The 18,448-nt window shown below is 39.8% G+C and overlaps 1 protein-coding gene and 1 long non-coding RNA gene across 4 annotated transcripts in view; one reads left to right on the top strand and one right to left on the bottom strand.

Annotated features, from left to right (window-relative positions):
• The window catches only part of cdk19 (cyclin-dependent kinase 19), a 55,804-nt gene that overhangs the window by 29,129 nt on the left and 8,227 nt on the right, over window positions 1-18,448 (bottom strand). For 2 of the 3 annotated variants that reach the window (XM_051409925.1, XM_051409927.1), the window contains exons 3-4: window positions 2,420-2,530; window positions 772-912 (exon numbers count right to left, since the gene is read on the bottom strand). In XM_051409925.1, coding sequence (XP_051265885.1) covers window positions 772-912; window positions 2,420-2,530 — 252 coding nt within the window. The remainder of the gene's footprint in view (window positions 1-771; window positions 913-2,419; window positions 2,531-18,448) is intronic. The other variant, XM_051409926.1, reaches the window with a different exon arrangement.
• LOC127368799 (uncharacterized) lies at window positions 12,671-14,743 on the top strand. The gene is made up of 2 exons (XR_007885878.1): window positions 12,671-13,724; window positions 14,160-14,743. It is a non-coding gene; the product is annotated as an uncharacterized LOC127368799 (long non-coding RNA).

Raw genomic sequence — 18,448 nt, 5'->3', positions numbered from 1 at the left:
AAGAAGATAAGAATATCTTTGCGCTAAATTAGCAACCTAGCTAACTTGTGACCTAACTTGTGAAAGCAGTGCTAAAGCTAACAGTCAGTGGATATAAGCAAACAGACAATTATTTTCATTATCGATTAATCTCAGTCTTTAAAATGTGAAAAATGCTCATCACAATTTCCCAGAGCCCAAAGTGACGTCTTCATCATTATGAATTTGAAATGACAAAGGAAAGCAAGAAATCCTCACATTTAAGAAGCTGGAAGGAGCAAATGTTTGACATTTCTGCTTGAAAAATTACTTATTAATCGATTATCAATATAGTTGGCAATTCATTTCCCTCGACTTACAGCAGCTCTGTTACAGATAGGTTTCTGAAGGGAGCTCTTTAATTTGTACGTAATGCACGCAGTACATGTTAAACTAACTATTGAGACCCAGACTTCATGTAAAAAAAACTTGTTTTTAAGAGAGACCCCCTACACTAATCTAGACAATTCTACCTTAATAAACTCACAAAAACCAAAAAATTGATCTGAACCCAAATTTTTTCCCTTTTGTGGCCTGGTCGTTGTATTTTTAGTTATTTTTATTCCCAAGTCTCCATTTATATCCAGTTGTGCCTGCTACAAGGAAACTTCTGCCCCTCCTGGGTAACTAGTGTTTCTGTGACGTACACAGTGTTGCTTTTGGAAACGGCTCCCAGATGAAGTGTGTGTGTGCTGGAGCTGGTGTGTGTCTGCAAAGGGAAACTGGAGCAGTGAAGCTAATATAGCTGCTCACCAGATCCCTGTGGAGCACCCAGTTGGCATGGAGGTAATGGATCCCATCCAGAATCTGATACAGGAGAGACTTCACCATCCCTCGGGGCAGCTGCATGGGCTTCTTGTTGGCCTTAGAGGCGCGGTGGAACTTGATGATGTGCTGCGAGGCAGAGAAAGGTTTCACCTCAGTTGTGCTTGTGGAGTGGAGCATGTCTCGCCAGTTCTGACAGTGTAGCTACATGGTTTACAAGAAAACAACTTCTCCACACCTTGGTGGTGTCTCGAAAATTAGGTAAAGCTATAATGCTGGGATTTATGTGATTTGTAATTTCATTTTGCAACCTTATTGGTTTACAGTTTATCAGGGTGCAAAATCATCACCATCAGGATGACAAATGGGGCCATTTGTAGAAGAGAATAGTATTTCCAAGTCCTGGCTAGGTACCTGAGTTTTGGTCAATATGACCATTTTAAGGAATCCACTACATGGTACGGCTCGACTCTACTTGCTTTTGGTACCTCTACTTCGTTTATCACAACGTAGGCGGAGCTGATTGTCATAGTGAAGCTATTCCAGAAGTTGGGAAACAACCAGAAACAGCTCTACTTTGGTCCAGAGAAACTGCAGCCTTTAATCACTGACAAACTACAACTCCCCCAGACTACGCACACAAAAGGAGCGGCTACTCTTACAACAGAGGACTGCACTGGCTATTTAAAAATGTGGGGTTTGTGCATGATGTCTTATGTCATATGACTAATCAGTGGTCAGCAATGTTTTAATGTTGCATGTTAGTATGAGCTTAACAAACTTGGAACCTCTACAGAGGTGGTAGCAAAAAAGGTACCAGGTACTAACCATAATGAAAAGCCTGTACCAGGCAGTGGAAATGCAGCTGTATTGGCAGATTGTTGGCAGATAACTGGATGCTGGCTGGCGTTGTTTGGCCAACATGGTATGGTATAATGGAAAGATTTTAAACAGAAAAAGTCTGGAGGCAGGCAACACAGGGTTTATTCAGGAATAACAACTTCAACACACTTCCACGGTCTCTGACAAACATACATAAACATACATGAACACACAGAGCAAAGTTTGTGTTTTCTCATATTTAATTATCTCAGATTTTATGAGTTATAACTCTTTTTTTAAAACTTTATAATTTCTTAATGCCTTGGCAATATTGACTTGCCAATAAAGTAAAATTTAATTGAATAAATAAAAAATAGAAACTCTGAAGTTAGTGTGTGGATATACCATTATATGCAAATATTGATGGTTCTAATCTTCCTCACTGCTCAAACATTACCTCAGTGATCCATGCAAACACATAACTAACATGTTTCATGGTGGTTTCTCTGGTTGAACCTAAAGTTAAGTGGATGGTCTAAAGGTGCATTTGACACAATTTTTGCATTCTAGGTTTAAGTGAGCTATACACAGCACAGAGAATGTGCAGGTAAATAAAGGGTAAATGTCTGTTAGTACTGAAATTTTATTTTCACAAATACACCACTAATTCAAGTATATACAGCCAAATAATTAATCTGGAAATCAGGAAACTTTTTCTGTGGAAGTTAGTGAAGGAAATAATGTTTTTCTGTCACACAGGACTTCATGTACACACATGTACTGTTACATGTAGCGGTGGCTCAAAAAGACTCACCCAAAGGTCGTGTTCGGCGTAGTCGAAGAGGAGCCAAACCTTTCTGTCACTGTGGGACAGGAACACTTTCTGCAGGGCGATCACATTTGGGTGTTTCAGTTCTCGTAACAGCTGGAAGACACAACAGAAATGCGTGAAGAATTCGGACTGGGGTCATACCAAAATCAGACATGGCGTGCATCATTAGATCTGACAACGTTTTTTATCTAATGCAACTTTTGTTTATAAGTACAGCGAGTTTTCATGAAATTTGTGCTCATGTAATACTGATGAAATAACAACCCAGACTGACAAGAACATGAACAGATGAGTGTTCCCCTGAAAGAATTTTAATTTGGAAAATTGTAATAAGGGACTTCAGTGTGGTGGCCCATACATAAAGACAACATTTACAACGAGGCTTTCCAATACAACAATATTTCTTTAGGTGACAGAAATGCGTGGAAAAATAAAATTGTACATAAGCCTAAACTGTTCTCCTCTGTTCTCAAACACGGAGACATGTATGAAGATTAATCAAGTACATTCCCTTGGAAATAATCCTGTGTTGCGGCCAAAAACGACATGGAATAATGAGATGGGTAATGAAATACACGCCATTTGGAGGCTTTTATGCAAAACCCCTTAGAGTATTGTGAATTAATTCATTTACAGCATGGATACACATTACACATAAAAGACACAGAGTAATTAAAACCTAAAATTAGACATCCAGCAACTGATAAATGTCTCATTTAATATGCCAGTATTGCCGGGATTTAAGTAAAAAGTGTTAATACAGTTGTATTGTTGGATAGTGTGTGTATATTTATTTACAGGAGACATCACATAAAAAAAAAAACATCTGTGTTTCTCAGTAACAATATGTATTAACTCCACACAGTGTAGATATGAGTCAGCAGCCGTGTGCATACAGTATAAAATACTGTATGTGATTTTAAATGGTAGATGACTGGCATCAGGCTGTGTGTAATCCTCTTAACAACATGAGCTGATTAGCTCTTTGTCTGATTTTGTTAATCATATTTGACTGTAAAAAAATCAAACATCTTTCTTAATACAGCCTGAATGGACAAATGAATCTGAAATAACAAGCATGGAGAATTCAATTTCAAAGAAACAGAGATGGCATTCAGGGTTGCCACTCTTTTGAAGAAATCATTTTCCAGGAGTTTTCTTGACAATAGAGGACAACTATTGCTCACAATTGGTAATATAATCTACCAGTAGACCTATTTAACCCCAGTTTTATGTCTCTGTTTTTAATGATGCCGGTTCATGATGAAGTGTCACAGCTTAATAACAGGTAGCTGGTCAGCGTTTATGAGACGTGCCATGTTAATTTGCCATGTATTCCACTGCCTACTTTCCAGTGAATTTACTACAGTTTACTACAGCCAAACATTTCTTTGGCCACAGTCCATGGGTAACAGTTCAAATTAATAAGTAGAAAGTTGCTGCAAACCAAAAAGATTGCTGCAAGTTTGTCCCACGTCTGGTAAACCTGCTTTGACGGCCATAACGTTCCTACCAACAGTCAAGTTTCAAACAACATATGTAGGCAATCTGAGTGACGGGCAGCTAAAATACAATTACAAAATAGATTATTTCCAGGATATTTGGACATTTTAATATATTTCCAGGTGTTTCCATGACTGGAAAACTAGTCACTAAACGTCCATGTTTTTCATGTTTTCCAGGATGTGTGGGAACCCTGGTCCAACACTTTGATCCACTGTGAAATATCTATTATTAGAAATTTTGTAAATAAAATTGCCAGAGGATGAACACCACTAGGCTACTGTGGTGATCCACTGATTTTTTATCTAGCCTAAATTTCAGAATTACAGTTCCCGTAATGCTTTGAGGTTGAAGAAATAAAATGTTGCTGTGGATTCAGTGAGTTATGCTGCAGGCTACAACTTCATCTCCATTTTTTTTTTAGCCTATATTTGTTTACATTTTGGAAAACTGCCACCATTAAAAGTATGTTGAATTAGTTATTAACACTAAGGATTTTTTTTCCTTAGTAGACATTAAAAATGTGTCAAAGTACAAGACTGATTATCCGTTTCACCCACACACCCAGCAACTTCCACCAACAGTGCAAGCAATTCTTTAAGCTAGAATTGTAAAGCAATGTCATTATTATTGTTGATCACCATATGCGGCGGCTGTGGCTCAGAGCAGGTCGTCCACTAATCGGGAGGTTGTTTGTTCGATCCCCAGCTCCTCCCACCACATGTCGCAGTATCCTTGAGCAAGATACTGAACCCCGAATTGCTCCCGATGCTGTGCATCGGTGTGTGTGAATGTGTTAGTTTCTGTTCAATGGACTTTGCCATCACTGAGTGAATGAGTGTGAAAGGATGAATGTGGCATGTAGTGTAAAAACGCTTTGAGTGGTTGTAAGACTAGAAAGGCGCTATACAAGTACAGGTCCATTTACCATTTACCATATGTAAGAGCGCTCTCAAATGAAACAATAATACAATGTGACTCCAATGGGAACAACAAACACTCACAGAAATGCAGCAATTAGATGTCCCTATTTAAAATGAATTTATTTTGTACCAGCTTCAAAGGAACAGCATGGAAACTTCTGTGGTTGTCTTTTCATTTATCAGTGAGCCCCTGGCTTTAACAGTGGCTGAAGGCCAAATGGAAGTTAGCAGTGAGACAGCTGGATAATGGAGGACTTCCATCGTGGTTATTGCTGCATACTGTTCTGCATCATTCAAGCATTCTTTGTAACTGGTTCATTGGCTTTACCCACTCCCATTGCCACTGTGTCATTTGCTGACCCATCACAGACTATCCATAATCAATCTCTCCCTTTAGACGAGCCTCCATGTCTGTAGGGTGTTTCGGTTGGGAGGGAGACAGAACTGAAACAATCTGCAGTGAATCCCACCCACCGAATGAATTATTCTGTTGTACAGGCTGTCATTACTCTTACTGTACTTCACCTCCAGAAAGATATAGTATTATGTTATATAGATATAATATATATTATTGGATATGTTTTTTGACTACATTATCTGTTGTGACTCTTATGTGGTTGTTCTTCTATACACTTTGGATCCATGTTTTGCACATTTGCACATGCATATGGTGGCTGACTCGAGTACAGAAGAGCTACATCAAAGACAAAATATCCGATTTGCTTATAACACAGATGGACACAAAATGAATGATACAAAAAGAACTTGTGAGAACACAAGCCAGCTTGCCATAAAATGAAATACCTATGTGAACCAAAGTCACACTCAGAGAGTAACCAAAGCTGTGTAAATACCTTCGGGTCTTGAAACCAGGTCAGCAACTCACAGGGACTGGCTCTGATTTCAGAGAATCCATTGACACATATCCTGAGTTATTTGGTAGAGCTGCTTTCTTACACCCTCACAAAATTCACTGCACTGGTTGTTAGTTCCCCAATGTATCATGTAAAGGACAGTGCTCTATAAGCATTTCTTATATTCTCATTTTAACTTCAACTCACCTGGTCTTGGACTATACTAAGTTGATCTCAACAATGGTCCCATCTGCACACTTACATAGTGCTAACAAAGACAATGCTAGCATGTTAATGTTTAGCAGATATAATGTTTACTGTGTTTAGTTTTTGGGGGATTGTGTGGCCTAAAATGCCTGATTTCATGGCAGTGTTTAAAAAAAATTGAGATGCATGTTGTAATGTTTATAAATAAAATTGAAGAATGTGAAAGATTGCAAAAATACTTTATATTTATATCTATACTTTTTTATATAATTCATTAAAAATCTAAGGCAACTTGTTCCAGTAAGAATGAACTCTGCAGTTGTTTGGTGACGTATGGCCCAACGTTTTGCGTGGGAGACTGCTATGAACGGTGGAACTCTACTACAATGTCAAATTTAGAAAAGTTGCAGCATTGGGATAAGATTGCAAGGTTGCGAAGAATTCACAGGGATTGTTAGAATTTGTGTGAATTTTTGCCATCACAACTTCCTGGAATGACTGGTTAATGTTAGTACTAATCACAAAGTACAACTGAAGCTGATGGGAATTTACGGTTGGGCTATTGGACGAATATCTCAGCTATCAGTCCATCGCTGGTTGGTTTTTGGGGAATTTCTTGTCAATTTATTTTGCAAATTTAATGGTTTAATGGCCAGTCAGCGACAGACATTAGTAGAAAATGTCCTGCTTGATCACAGTGTCTCTGAAACCACAAAAAAGCTTTTCTGATGTCATATTGTAGTTATTTAACTGAGATGGCTCTAAGGACACAATAATCCACTTGTGTTACTGAATTTGACACTGACCTTTCATGTACCAGCAGGCAGGGGAAACCAAATGCCTCAACAGAAAGACCAAGCAAGTTACTGACTGTGTTTTAGCTGTTGCTCTGCCTTACAAAACCTGTTCTGGTTTTTCTGTTTTCGAGACAAAAGAAGCGGATTCTTAATGTGGAAAGAAACTTTGGATTACAGCATAAAGGATAAACCTGCCCAGAGCCCATGTATTCTGATCGTATAAAACAGATAAGCATAATTATGCCCAAAAATATACAATAAATCAGTAGTAATAAAAATGGATCAACTGTGGAGCAAAAATAATATATTTCAAATGTTGTTGTACCCACAAAGACAGCCTTAGCATGCAAAGTGACAGAGGGGGGCAAACCGAGGGGAATAATGCAGGAATTGTATGCAGGCTGTTTTGATTTGGCCTCTGGATGGGGAAATGAGGTTTGTGTTTAATCACAACCTTAATCCACAGGCTATAATGGGGCATTGTGGTAATGAGCCCTGGGCTTAGGGCTTGTACACCCCCAGCTCTATGGCACTACTTCCAACCCTGAGGGCCATGTGCTGAACGGGATCCACCGAGACCTCGTATGATCACTGGAACTAATACCACATTCACACACTAACCCCGAGTTTGACGTGGGACCAGGAACACGTGTTTAACCCATTTAATGTATACTAGATAACTGTCACGTTCCTGGTGGCCGCTGTTCACACAAGACTTGGGTCTGCCACAGTGGTTTCAATCCAAACTGTCACTGCTATAATACAAAATTATATAAAAACTAGTGTATCTACCCAAAAGATTAGTTGACTTACAGTTCAATAAAAGTGGTTTCTATTTGAAAATGGAATTAAATAACTTTCAATTATCTCTTATATTCAGGAGTGTAATTTATGGTTGTGAAGTCACAGTCAGCTAAACCTATTAAGAAAAATGCGTTAAAGTAGGTAATAGTGATATTCAACATTTTTCTTATTCTGAACAAATTCCATTAAAAGACTAAAACCAACAGCAAACACATTCTCCTTTATTTCCATGAACTAGGGCTTATTTTCCTGACGTAACGATGAATAACATGTCAGAGAACGGTAAATATGCCCATCACAATTTCCCAGAGCCCAATGTGGCGACTTCAGTCCACAATCCAAAGATATTCAGTTTACAATCATATATGACAAAGAAAAACAGCAAATAATCACATTGGGGAAACTGAAACCAGAAAATGCTTGGAAAATTAATCAATTATGAAAACAGTTGCAGATTAATTTTCCCTTGATCGACTTATCGTTGTAGTTGTAGACTGGTAGAGCAACTGCTAGGACTGGTTTAAGTAGTAGAATGAGTGGGTTACATGAAACAATCAGATGGAAAATGAATTGTGATTCTTTTTGCTTGCTGCATCAAGGCACAAACACATCACTTTCACTTTAACAAAACAGTAATTGTTTTGCACAGTTTATACCCTACCTCTGAAAAAAAAAAAAAAAGAGAAAATGTATTTAGTAGATTTTTGTCTGAGAAATAAAGCAATACTTTTCAGTCATATTTTTTCTTCAATCTCATTGCTGCCACTTGACATTCCAAATGAGCATGTTCAGACGTGGTTTTTGTTGGTTTAGTTGCACATGCATGGCAAAGCCACACACAATTGTTCTGCTTGTCTGGGAATGTTGTTGGAGTAAAGAAGTGGCTGCAGTGGAAACAATGCCAGCTCAAACACCATGGCAGTAATTCAGTGACCTGTTACAAATATGTTGTTAATACCAACACACAACTTCCCTGCTTGGTCTCACATGACTGACAAAACAGCACACTGCAGATGATTTTCTTAAGCCATCTGACGCATTAACGTATGCAAGACATACACTTATCTCGGCTGTAAATAAATATGTTTTTACAAGGGCTTACAGTCTTAATTTTGAATGTTTGCAAGCTGCTGGTATAATAACATAAAACAATAAAATAAAAGCCCTGGGAAAATGCCATTACAGGCCATAATCACAAGTCTATAATCCAGCCTTAGCCGCAGAGAACAGGAAGCCCTGTGGGAAAAAATTCCGTGTGCAGAAAATCTTGTGACTCGCTTTTATGCGATAAAAGACAAAGTCAAGTTAGGCCATTATTCAACATGTGTAGGGATGGGGGCACGCTGTGAGTAGACTCCTGAAGGTCGTCATCATATTAAACTATGCTCTGCTGCAAAAACATGCCAATCATCAATGGGGAAAATGACAGACTGATTGAAAAGGGGGACTTAGTAATTCAACACTGTATACCACCTGTTACAAGACCTCCATACAGCATATAAATACTGATCAATGAGAAAGACACGGCAAGAATACGGACATGGCAGGAATAAAAGAACAGGCTGTTTGTCCGTGTCGTAAAATAGGTCATGTTTTTGTAAAGGCCTCGGAGAGAAAGCACTCACTGGACAGGATCCAAATATTCACAGCTTAGGCAGACTCTGGCCGGAGCTGCCAGTCTACTTTTAAAGAGGCTACTCAGAACCCGAATGTGTTTTCAGGTCACTGACCATCACATAACACTGGTAGGCAGTTTCTGGAATTTAAACTTGCGGATCAGAAAGAAGACATCTAGCAACGCAGTCAAGAGTTAGAGCTGACCAACAGGTTCTGATGTTGTCCAATGTGGCTGTTACCTAGTAGAAGAGGCCACACAGTATATCACACTGTTTTCTGTCAACCATATCCACTGTTCCCACAGCGTCCTCCTTTGCTTTCTTTAACATGCTTTCATGTATGTGACCAAGAAAGGTTTTTGTCTCATTTCTTTTCCCACAACATAACTTTTACGTGATTATTAAAACAAAACTACACACAAACCAGTCTCTCCCCCCATTCTCCTCCATGGTGAGAATTCGGGTAGAGACTGAGGACTCTATTGCCCAATAGAGACTTAGGATTTTCTCCTAGTTTTCGTTGCTCAAACTGAGTGGAAATAATCCGAGAGTTTTTCAAAAACCCTGCATTGTAGAACCAATCCAAATCCTTTAGGTGGTAACATGCATTAGTCGTGTGCTATATAAATATATATATATATATAACGTTGCTCGGTACATCCATCTTCAATGTTTTACAAAGTGATTCACTATACTTCTAGTTTGTTTAACTACGTAGGAGAATGTGGGGAGAGCATCGTTTCAGGTAAGGCGAGTCCTTGAAGTAAGGGGCATACATTTGTTAGCAGCTGTTGAAGGAAATCCCGAGACTATAACTAGGGCTGCCCCAAAAACCGTTGAGAAGTGACTTAGACCTTTTCACTGATTAATGACTATTAAATAGGGCTGTAACGGTTCTGAAACCGAGACCGACATTGCGACACAAAAGTCCACGTTCTCGTGTCGCCGATCCGAGAGACAGAACCGTGACACACTCGCTCCCTGGACTGTTGAGCTCTCGTTAAGACAGTGTAACTGCAGCGGTGGCAGTGGCCCGTGGGGTGGTAGCGGTGTACGCCTATATCGTATTTGTATTGACAGTAGGTTATTCTTGGTCATTTTCCACCTTATTTTAGTGTTTATTTTCTACTTTAATCTGCTCCCTTTCTCTTCTCCCCACACTCACACACAGCACACACACCTAGCCTGGACCTCTGGTCACTCACAGCAAACACGCCCGTTTGCGTCTGTCTCTCTCTCCCTGTGTGTGTCTCTGCTGACTTTCTCCATCAGCAGTACGTTTCATAAACTCATCCGTGATTCAGTTTTTAAGTGCGTCGCATGTGGGTCCAAACCGAAACTAACGTTAGTGAGTGACATCTGCAGTGGTGTGTTCACTGACGCTCCGTAATGCAATATTTCTGCCGTATCCGCTTAATGTAATATCAGATAACAAATAAAACGGGGAAAACCGCTGTATGAACCGAACCGTGGCTCAAAAATCGAAGTCGAAACCGAACCGTGGATTTGGTGAATCGTTACACCCCTACTATTAAATGCATTTGTATACAAGCGTTTTTCCATAACCAAAACAAGACTAAAACAAAATGTTTTTATATTTTTAAATATGCACAGAAAATGAACATTTCACTTCCAAAGACTATCAGGTACCAAAATCAACAAGATTTCACTTAAAGAAACAACACCAAATAACCTGCAGGGGTTACATCTTAGGGTTCACAATTGTCTTGAACACCTCAGACTGGCAGGAGGATGAGGCAAGAAAAACAGCACTGCCCTGGATCACCCTGCTCCTGAGGGCTGATTAATGGCTACTCTCCTGTGGCTGGCGAGCAGCGGGTCGATAAATCCACTGCAGGCTGCTGTACGCGGGGCTCCGCCTGCCACTGCTTAGAGACAAACACTGCAGCTCTGTCTGCGGGGGAACATGCATTGCACGCCAAGCGTTTTCCCTCCTGAATGCACTGGCACGGCAGTGGCAGCAGCAGCCATTTGGTGTTATTTACAGACAAATACTGCTGACTAGGCTGCGACTTTGATGGTCCGCAAGCTGCAGCTGCAGGGAAGGTTTATTGCAGGATACAGGAGAATGAATACAGTGATGCATGAGATTGGAAGCACATTAGACACACAGACCGTCATTTATGTGTGTATGAGTGCATGCATCCTCTATACTGTATGGTTTACCAGATGTTATTTTGGTTAAATGAGCCTTTATCAAACAATGGCTGAAAAACATGAACTCAAACGCTATCAGCGCTCATCTGATCCCTAGCAACCACGTGTTGGAGCTTCTCAACCTACACCCTTTACAAATACAACTAAAATATGTTCCTGTTTGCTCAGTGATGAGCGTGGTGGGAAAGAATGGCTGATGTGGGCCAGAAAACACAGGCTGCCTTATGGAGCCTGAGGGAGAAGAGATGAAGCAGGACTGTAATTTCACCTTTGAGGTGAAAGGACTGTTGAGACAATTTATTACTGTGTAATTTTCTCGCTGTGGATCATTATTACCAGGGCAGTGATGGCGCACTTATCTTCACAAGGCTATCAAAACAACAAAATAACATCCTCTAGTTATTTGAGCCAGTGTTCGTACTGTATGTGCCCACATGTGCTGCTATGGCAGAGAGGGAATATTTATGAGGTCAGGACATTTAGCTGAACAAAAGCCATTGTGACCAACGGGGGAAACAAGACTCATTTCATGGGAATAATGAAATTCATGAACAATGTTTCAATTCACGAAGGTCAAGCTTAATGGAGTGAACAGATGTGAAACAGGGACTGCAGGTGGGTGAATGGACTCCCACAATAATAATTCAACCACTGGAGAGTTCCTGATTAAAGGCAGCTATTTCATATTTTTGTCTTTCAACAGAATCATATTGTGGTGAAACAATGAGATCCAGTGATTCAAGGATAATTCCACTTACAAATTTTATTTCTATTTTTGGCATCATTGCAACCATTAATAATAATACTTTGCTCACTAAGGGTGTTTGCCGAGGTCCAGAAAACACACCGACATTGTTGAAAAAGGCTTAATAGAGGCCAAATGGGTTTGAGATAAACCCCCAAAGTTAACCAATATATTTGGAAGAGAAAACAAACTAAAATTGAAATCCATTTTTATAAATTATTATTAATTAATTAAAACTCCCAACAGTAAGGGAGATTTGTCAGTAGTGGTAGACAATCTGACAATTTTTGCTCTGAGATCATGATCTAAGGTGTCCACAATCTACTTTTCAGGCGAATTGTAGAGCTCTCTGCATTTAATGTCCTCTTAATTCTGTTACATAACCTCATTGACGATGTTTAATGCAATATTCTTTTGAATGGTGCAAATGGAGAAATTAATAGGCTATTTCAAGTTTGACTATAGTATACACTAATAGTAACCAATTTCACTATTATTTGATTGACTAAAGTCCAACAAAAGAATAAGAATGAACATTCTGTTCATAGGTTTCACACTTCACTGTTAATCTACCAATCTACAGTATAGACAGTTATGGAATAATTTATCAAATATGGCCTGCTGCCTGATTTGCCTGAAAGGTTAAGAACCACTGGTCTACAGGGTATTTCAAAATTGAGAAAAAAAGAGGACATTTTAGAACGTCCGATCAAAGGTCCACTGTGTAGGATTTGGTGGCATCTAGCAGTGTAGTTGAAGAGCGCAACTCCTTTGCCTTCACCCTCCCATTCCAAGCACGAAGGAGAAACTACTGTGGCCATGAAACGCACAAGTGATCCTGTGCAGTGTTTGCTTTGTCCCGTCTGGACTACTGTTTAAAACATGGCGGTCCCACATGATTGACTCCACAGAAGGCAACCACCAGCATCTTTAAGATGTTACATTTAAGTTGGAATTCATTCTTGAAGATTATGTTTAATGGCTTTTTACTTATATTGCACAAGTCAGAAGAAGTCATTATCTGTTGATCCTGAAATAATTTATTAGAATAAATGGTCATGATATTAAGCCCTAACATGAATTATTTACATATAGTTGCCAGCATACTTAGTCTAAGATTCTGAACAATAGAACTTTAATAAAGGCAGGATTTTTGTATTAGTTCTGACTAAACTAAGTTTAAAATGAAACTAAATTCTAGTGATACTGCCTAATGCCACTGGGGTTCTACAATGATTCAAAACCAAAATCCAGTCTAAAAAAAACACTGACTAAACACTATAGCTGACAACAACTTGAGTTAATTTTCCAAATTAAACACAGTTCCTGTTTTTCACCCTACCTGGACTCCCTCCAAAGCCCCACCCTGATCAACTCAGTACAGCTCACATCCCACTGCCGGCTAACAGAGGATTTACCCAAGTTGCCCAAGCATTATCTAAACACAGACTGCTTCTGTCACAGGGGTTTAACGACTGTGAAACTTCAGTGGGCCATGTTATGCAACCTGCTGCCTATGTTGAGCTGACTGAGATAACATGCGGGGCTGCCTGCGACTACCTGGGTAGTCAAGAAAAGAAGCAGGGTGGCGGGATGAACTTCTGACCTCCACGTTAATGAGAATGGGCAGAAAATGTAATATCAGCTGGATCAGTAACATGTAATACTTTTCTATTTTCTTGATTTACTTCTGCTCATCCTGTCTTATTTACTCAGATATTGATTTCCCATATTTCTGAGACTTGAAGTTATGCCTGTTTTTGATCCTCATCTTTCAGCTCAGCACCCAAAATAGAAACTGAAAGTACACTATCCACTTGGCTCAGAGGCAGTGGAGGCATTTGAATGTGGTAACAGCAAAGTAACAAATATAGGATCATTATTTAAACAAGGAAACCGGATAGAAAATTTTACCTTGTAGCTGTCATGCCATCACTTTTTTTCCATTTTATCTGATCAACCTGCATCACACTGCACATCATGTAATTTGAAAGGCATGCTCTACTGGATAATACACTTTTGATAACAAACCTTGGCTATAAAAATGCACTGATTTGCTTTATTACTCATGCCTTATATTTCTCCAATCCTAAAGGGATTCAATTAAAGGGATCAACATGGACATGGAAAAACCATCAAAGACCCTGGCCATCTTATGCTGCAAAACCGAAAGCACACTGCAGCCAAACCGAGCTCTCTCCACCCTTCCCGCCTCAACTCGACTGCATGTGGCATGCCAGTTGCTGAACTGCACAGTTTGCTAAACGAAGCGAGGTGGTGGTTTGGGAGGCACAAAGGCTCCTTTGTTCTGCTGGGCAAGACTAGAAGATTTTTTAAGCAAAACCGACTTCTGGTGGTTGTAGTTTTCAGGAAACAAGCGAGGTTAGGCTTGCTCTGCTGGGACAAAATGGTGGGGATGACACGCTCCTACAGTACCTGCATTCCTCTGCTCCATGTAGGTGAGGAATCCAGGTACATTGAGCATGTGCTGCACACAGGGTCCACATTCCTGGCGTGTTCTTGAGCCTTAACTGACAAAGAGAAAAGACGAGCACTTGTTTTTCCTGCTGCCATTTTGCGGCTATGATAAGGTCAACACTGCCATGGTAAAAATACAACAACAAAAAAAGATGAGATGACTGAAGCAGATAAATAAAACATGCTTTTATCCCCACTAAAGCAGATGACTGCAATTGTCTTTTTTCTCATATCACCCAATAAAACGAAGGCGCTGTTCAGCTTATTCATTTCATTTACTGTTGGCATATCACTGGGCTCCGGCCAATTAATCAAGGATCTTCCAGAAATTTTTTTTTGTGTCAACACAATGTGACATCATCCTAGAACACACTGCATAGGCCAAACAAATACCTGTAAGCACACATTCCTGTAAGTTTACTTTCTAACATGAACATTGTATTTCTTCTACCTCATGCAAATCCAGGGAGTCCTTCCTCCTAGCATTACAAACTGCTGAACAGTGTTTTCAAAGAGATCTTCTGAAACCTCCTGAACCATGAACACTGAAGGAATCCTAAATGGGAGAAGCTGACTGCAGTTGACTGACTGTACGTTTAACAAAGTTTTGGAGGAACTACATTGTTCAGCAAACCGGTTTTGGTCTGAGAATAAAGACACACACAGGTGGAGAGGTTTAGCGAAGAGATGTAATTACACTGACTAAACCCTTTTTCATGTACACAGTGAGTCATCCTACAGAAGGAACTGGTTGTGTTACAGTATTAGACATATTAGAATATTGTGTAAGCCTAAAGAACAGGCTGTCTCTAATGAGAGCACAGAGTGAGGTATGGGGTGAGAAAAGTTGAATCGGAGAATCCTTATTCATGAACTGGACTTTCTTGACTGGATTTCATTGTCTCAGTGGTGACTGAAACAACATGCCCCATAACTGTTTTTCAAAAGTTAGCGGTGACCAAAGCTGACTAATCAGACACAAAACATTGCAGAATGACAAAAACACACACACATAAACATTTTCAGAACACTACATGAAGTCCCATTCCCCTTTTCAGCCAGTGTTCCACAGTCCTCTGCCTTTCTAAAAAACTGAAACATGACACTGGGGCTTTCTGTCTACTACTCTACTGAGCAATAGTAGATATCAGCAAAAGCAAAAAAGCCCCAGCAATGCTTCTGTCTGCTCGCCTCCAGAGACACTGTCATGGTCTGATTCGATTATTCAGGAAAAGAATGCTGCTAACACCACGACATCTTATTTTCAGTTTCCCTGCAGAGCGGATATCAAAAACAGGCCATCATCAGAGGCTTTAGAAAGCGACGATTGTTCTTTCAAATCCTAAAAGACAAAGCAGATCAACGGTCTTGCTTTAACCATTGAGCTTCTCTGCTTGTGCAAGTAACATAACACTGAGTAAGAGTTCTGCAACCCATTCTTTAGGTGATTGAAAGTCACAGTTGAATCCATGACAACACCCATAGTTACTCAATGTGCACAAATATACATGTGAGATTCTTCACCCAAAGGTCTGACTAATCATCTGTCAGGTGATGACTAAGTGTCAAATAAGACAATGCTGCAATGCAACTCAAGTCTCCGAGGCCATGACTCACTCCCCTTTTGCCCTGTTTGGAAGAGGAGCCACTATCAGGAGGACCAGAGGGAGAGATTGGTGAGCAGGCAGGCAATCTGACACCCGCTGACATGCAGATATCGACAGACTGTCAGAGAAACAGGGACAATAAGGTGCCCAAGGAACAAAACACAGGAAGTAAGTCAAGAACTGAACAACTGCATCTTGACTGCAAATACAGGGCCACCAATATTACATAGAATTTATTTTAAAACTATAACTGTGAGAATATTCTTGTATTGTTGTCCTAACTCTCTTACTACGAGTGCTCTAAGTCAGATTCACCAGACTCTTTCAACTGCGCAAACTTGTGAATTGCTTGTCTCAACTTGATGAATACCACCTGCTTATGAACAAGGGTGTGTTCATTAGACGGAATCATTAAATTGCTACATAAAACAATTTATGGAGAAGTTTAATTCACAAAAATGTCACTGGAGAATAAATTAAAAACAATTATATACCACAGAGCTGGAAATCATCAGACGAAATTTCTCGTCAAATGTCTCAGTAGTGATATTAGATTACCAAAAACAAATATTACCACAGTTTTCAACATTGTGCCATCTCAGAGCCTACTTTTAGGTCTTTTGGTAAGTTCTGACATCCAGAGGATGGACGGCTTTCATAGGTATATTGACGCCACTGATTTCCAACCATATTTTAGATACATAAAAATGGTAGGCTGGGCTGGGATTAAAAGGAAATTGCATGAAAAAGTCCATCCAAAGCTGAGTGCCCTCATTCTGGCACCACTGTTCAGAGCCGTATCTCGACAGCAAGGAAGAGGGAACGGTTTGACATGAAGTGAGATGTTAAAGCAAAGCGGTCCAAGGCGTTCAAAGGGGATGTGACAGTCACAGAGATGAACGACGGAGTACATTCTGTTATAGGTGATGTCACACTGTCAGGATGCAGCAGTGAATTTCTCCCTCAAGAGCGACCTGAGAGACCTGAGGAAGCAGCAGTGAGTGTGATAAACCTCCTAGCAGCTACTGAATTGTACAGACTAATCTGGTTTGAAGGCAAAAACAAAACAAACCACCATTACTGCACCAGCATTTTACCCAGACAGCGAAGGCCTCATCACGCCAGGAAGTGGCACAGCAAAATTCATCCATACGTCTCTGCAAAACATGTTGTTCTGATGTAGTGAGCTAATGGCTAATACACTCGCTAGTGACGCTCAAACAAAAGACTTATGAAGCCTGCCTTAGATTACTGGGACACTGGCCTTGAGCCCGGTATCGTGTCACAACATTGTGACAATACGAATCTGTTTATCTGATGATCTATAGTTACAATAAAAAAGTACACAGTCACACCACAAACATACTGTATGTTGATCTGATAGTGTTGTTATGCAAGCAGAAAAAGAGAACTACGTAGTACTTCATCTGTTTCACTTCTAAATGTTGAGAGAGCAGCTAGTTCTCACACTTAGAGGTGACATGCTGGCTAGTTACCAGTGCTCTTCAGTAGCTGTGCTGGCTCTCTGACCTTTATCCACTTTTCTCCTGGTTGGCTGCTGATTCAGGAATTTGAGGTGCCTTTGCCTAACTTAGCCCATGTACTACTGACTGTGTATTCTTTACATTGCAGCCAGTCATTTCCAGGGCAGACATTTTTTGTGTGAATTTTTTTTACAAATAGCCACTGCTTTATAATTCGTTTCTGTGCAGTAAGAAAATCAGCTTGCTGGGAAAGTTAGTTTACATATATATTTTCTGATTAAGTTTGACTTCCACTTCTCAAGGATATCATTATTTCCTTTGTCAGTAGCAAATAATCATGCAGAAATCTGCAAAGAAATTTTAGGGAAAAAATGCTCCTTATAACTAGAAATATATCAATTGGGGATGTCCCGATCAAGTTTTTTTAGTTGAGTATCTGCTGATACAGGGTCCTGATCTTATACTTTTTGCTACTACTACTATTTTTAGATAATGCAGTACATTAAAGAGGAGGAGAGAGGCGGACAGTGGAGAGAGTTGACAATGGCTGCACTGTGCAAGAAAGCTTTGTGAATAAAAACGGCAGATGTAAACAGATGTAAAACAAACGATGTGATCGGGTCAATAAAGCTCAATATAACTGATACTGATCAGTTAAAAAAATAGCTTGTTCAGCACCAATATCAATCATTGAGATCGGATTGGGACATCCCTAATTCCAATACCATTTTTTCCTATGATTATTCCGATACCGGAACTTTCAGTATCAGGTGATCTCGAGAACTGATCTGATACATGTGTTAAAAGTAGATATA

The sequence above is a fragment of the Dicentrarchus labrax genome, unplaced genomic scaffold (assembly GCF_905237075.1).
Source record: "Dicentrarchus labrax unplaced genomic scaffold, dlabrax2021, whole genome shotgun sequence".
Classification (NCBI taxonomy): Eukaryota; Metazoa; Chordata; class Actinopteri; family Moronidae; genus Dicentrarchus; species Dicentrarchus labrax.
Note: the sequence above shows the minus strand (reverse complement) of the source record. Positions and strands in the feature narration are given on the sequence as shown.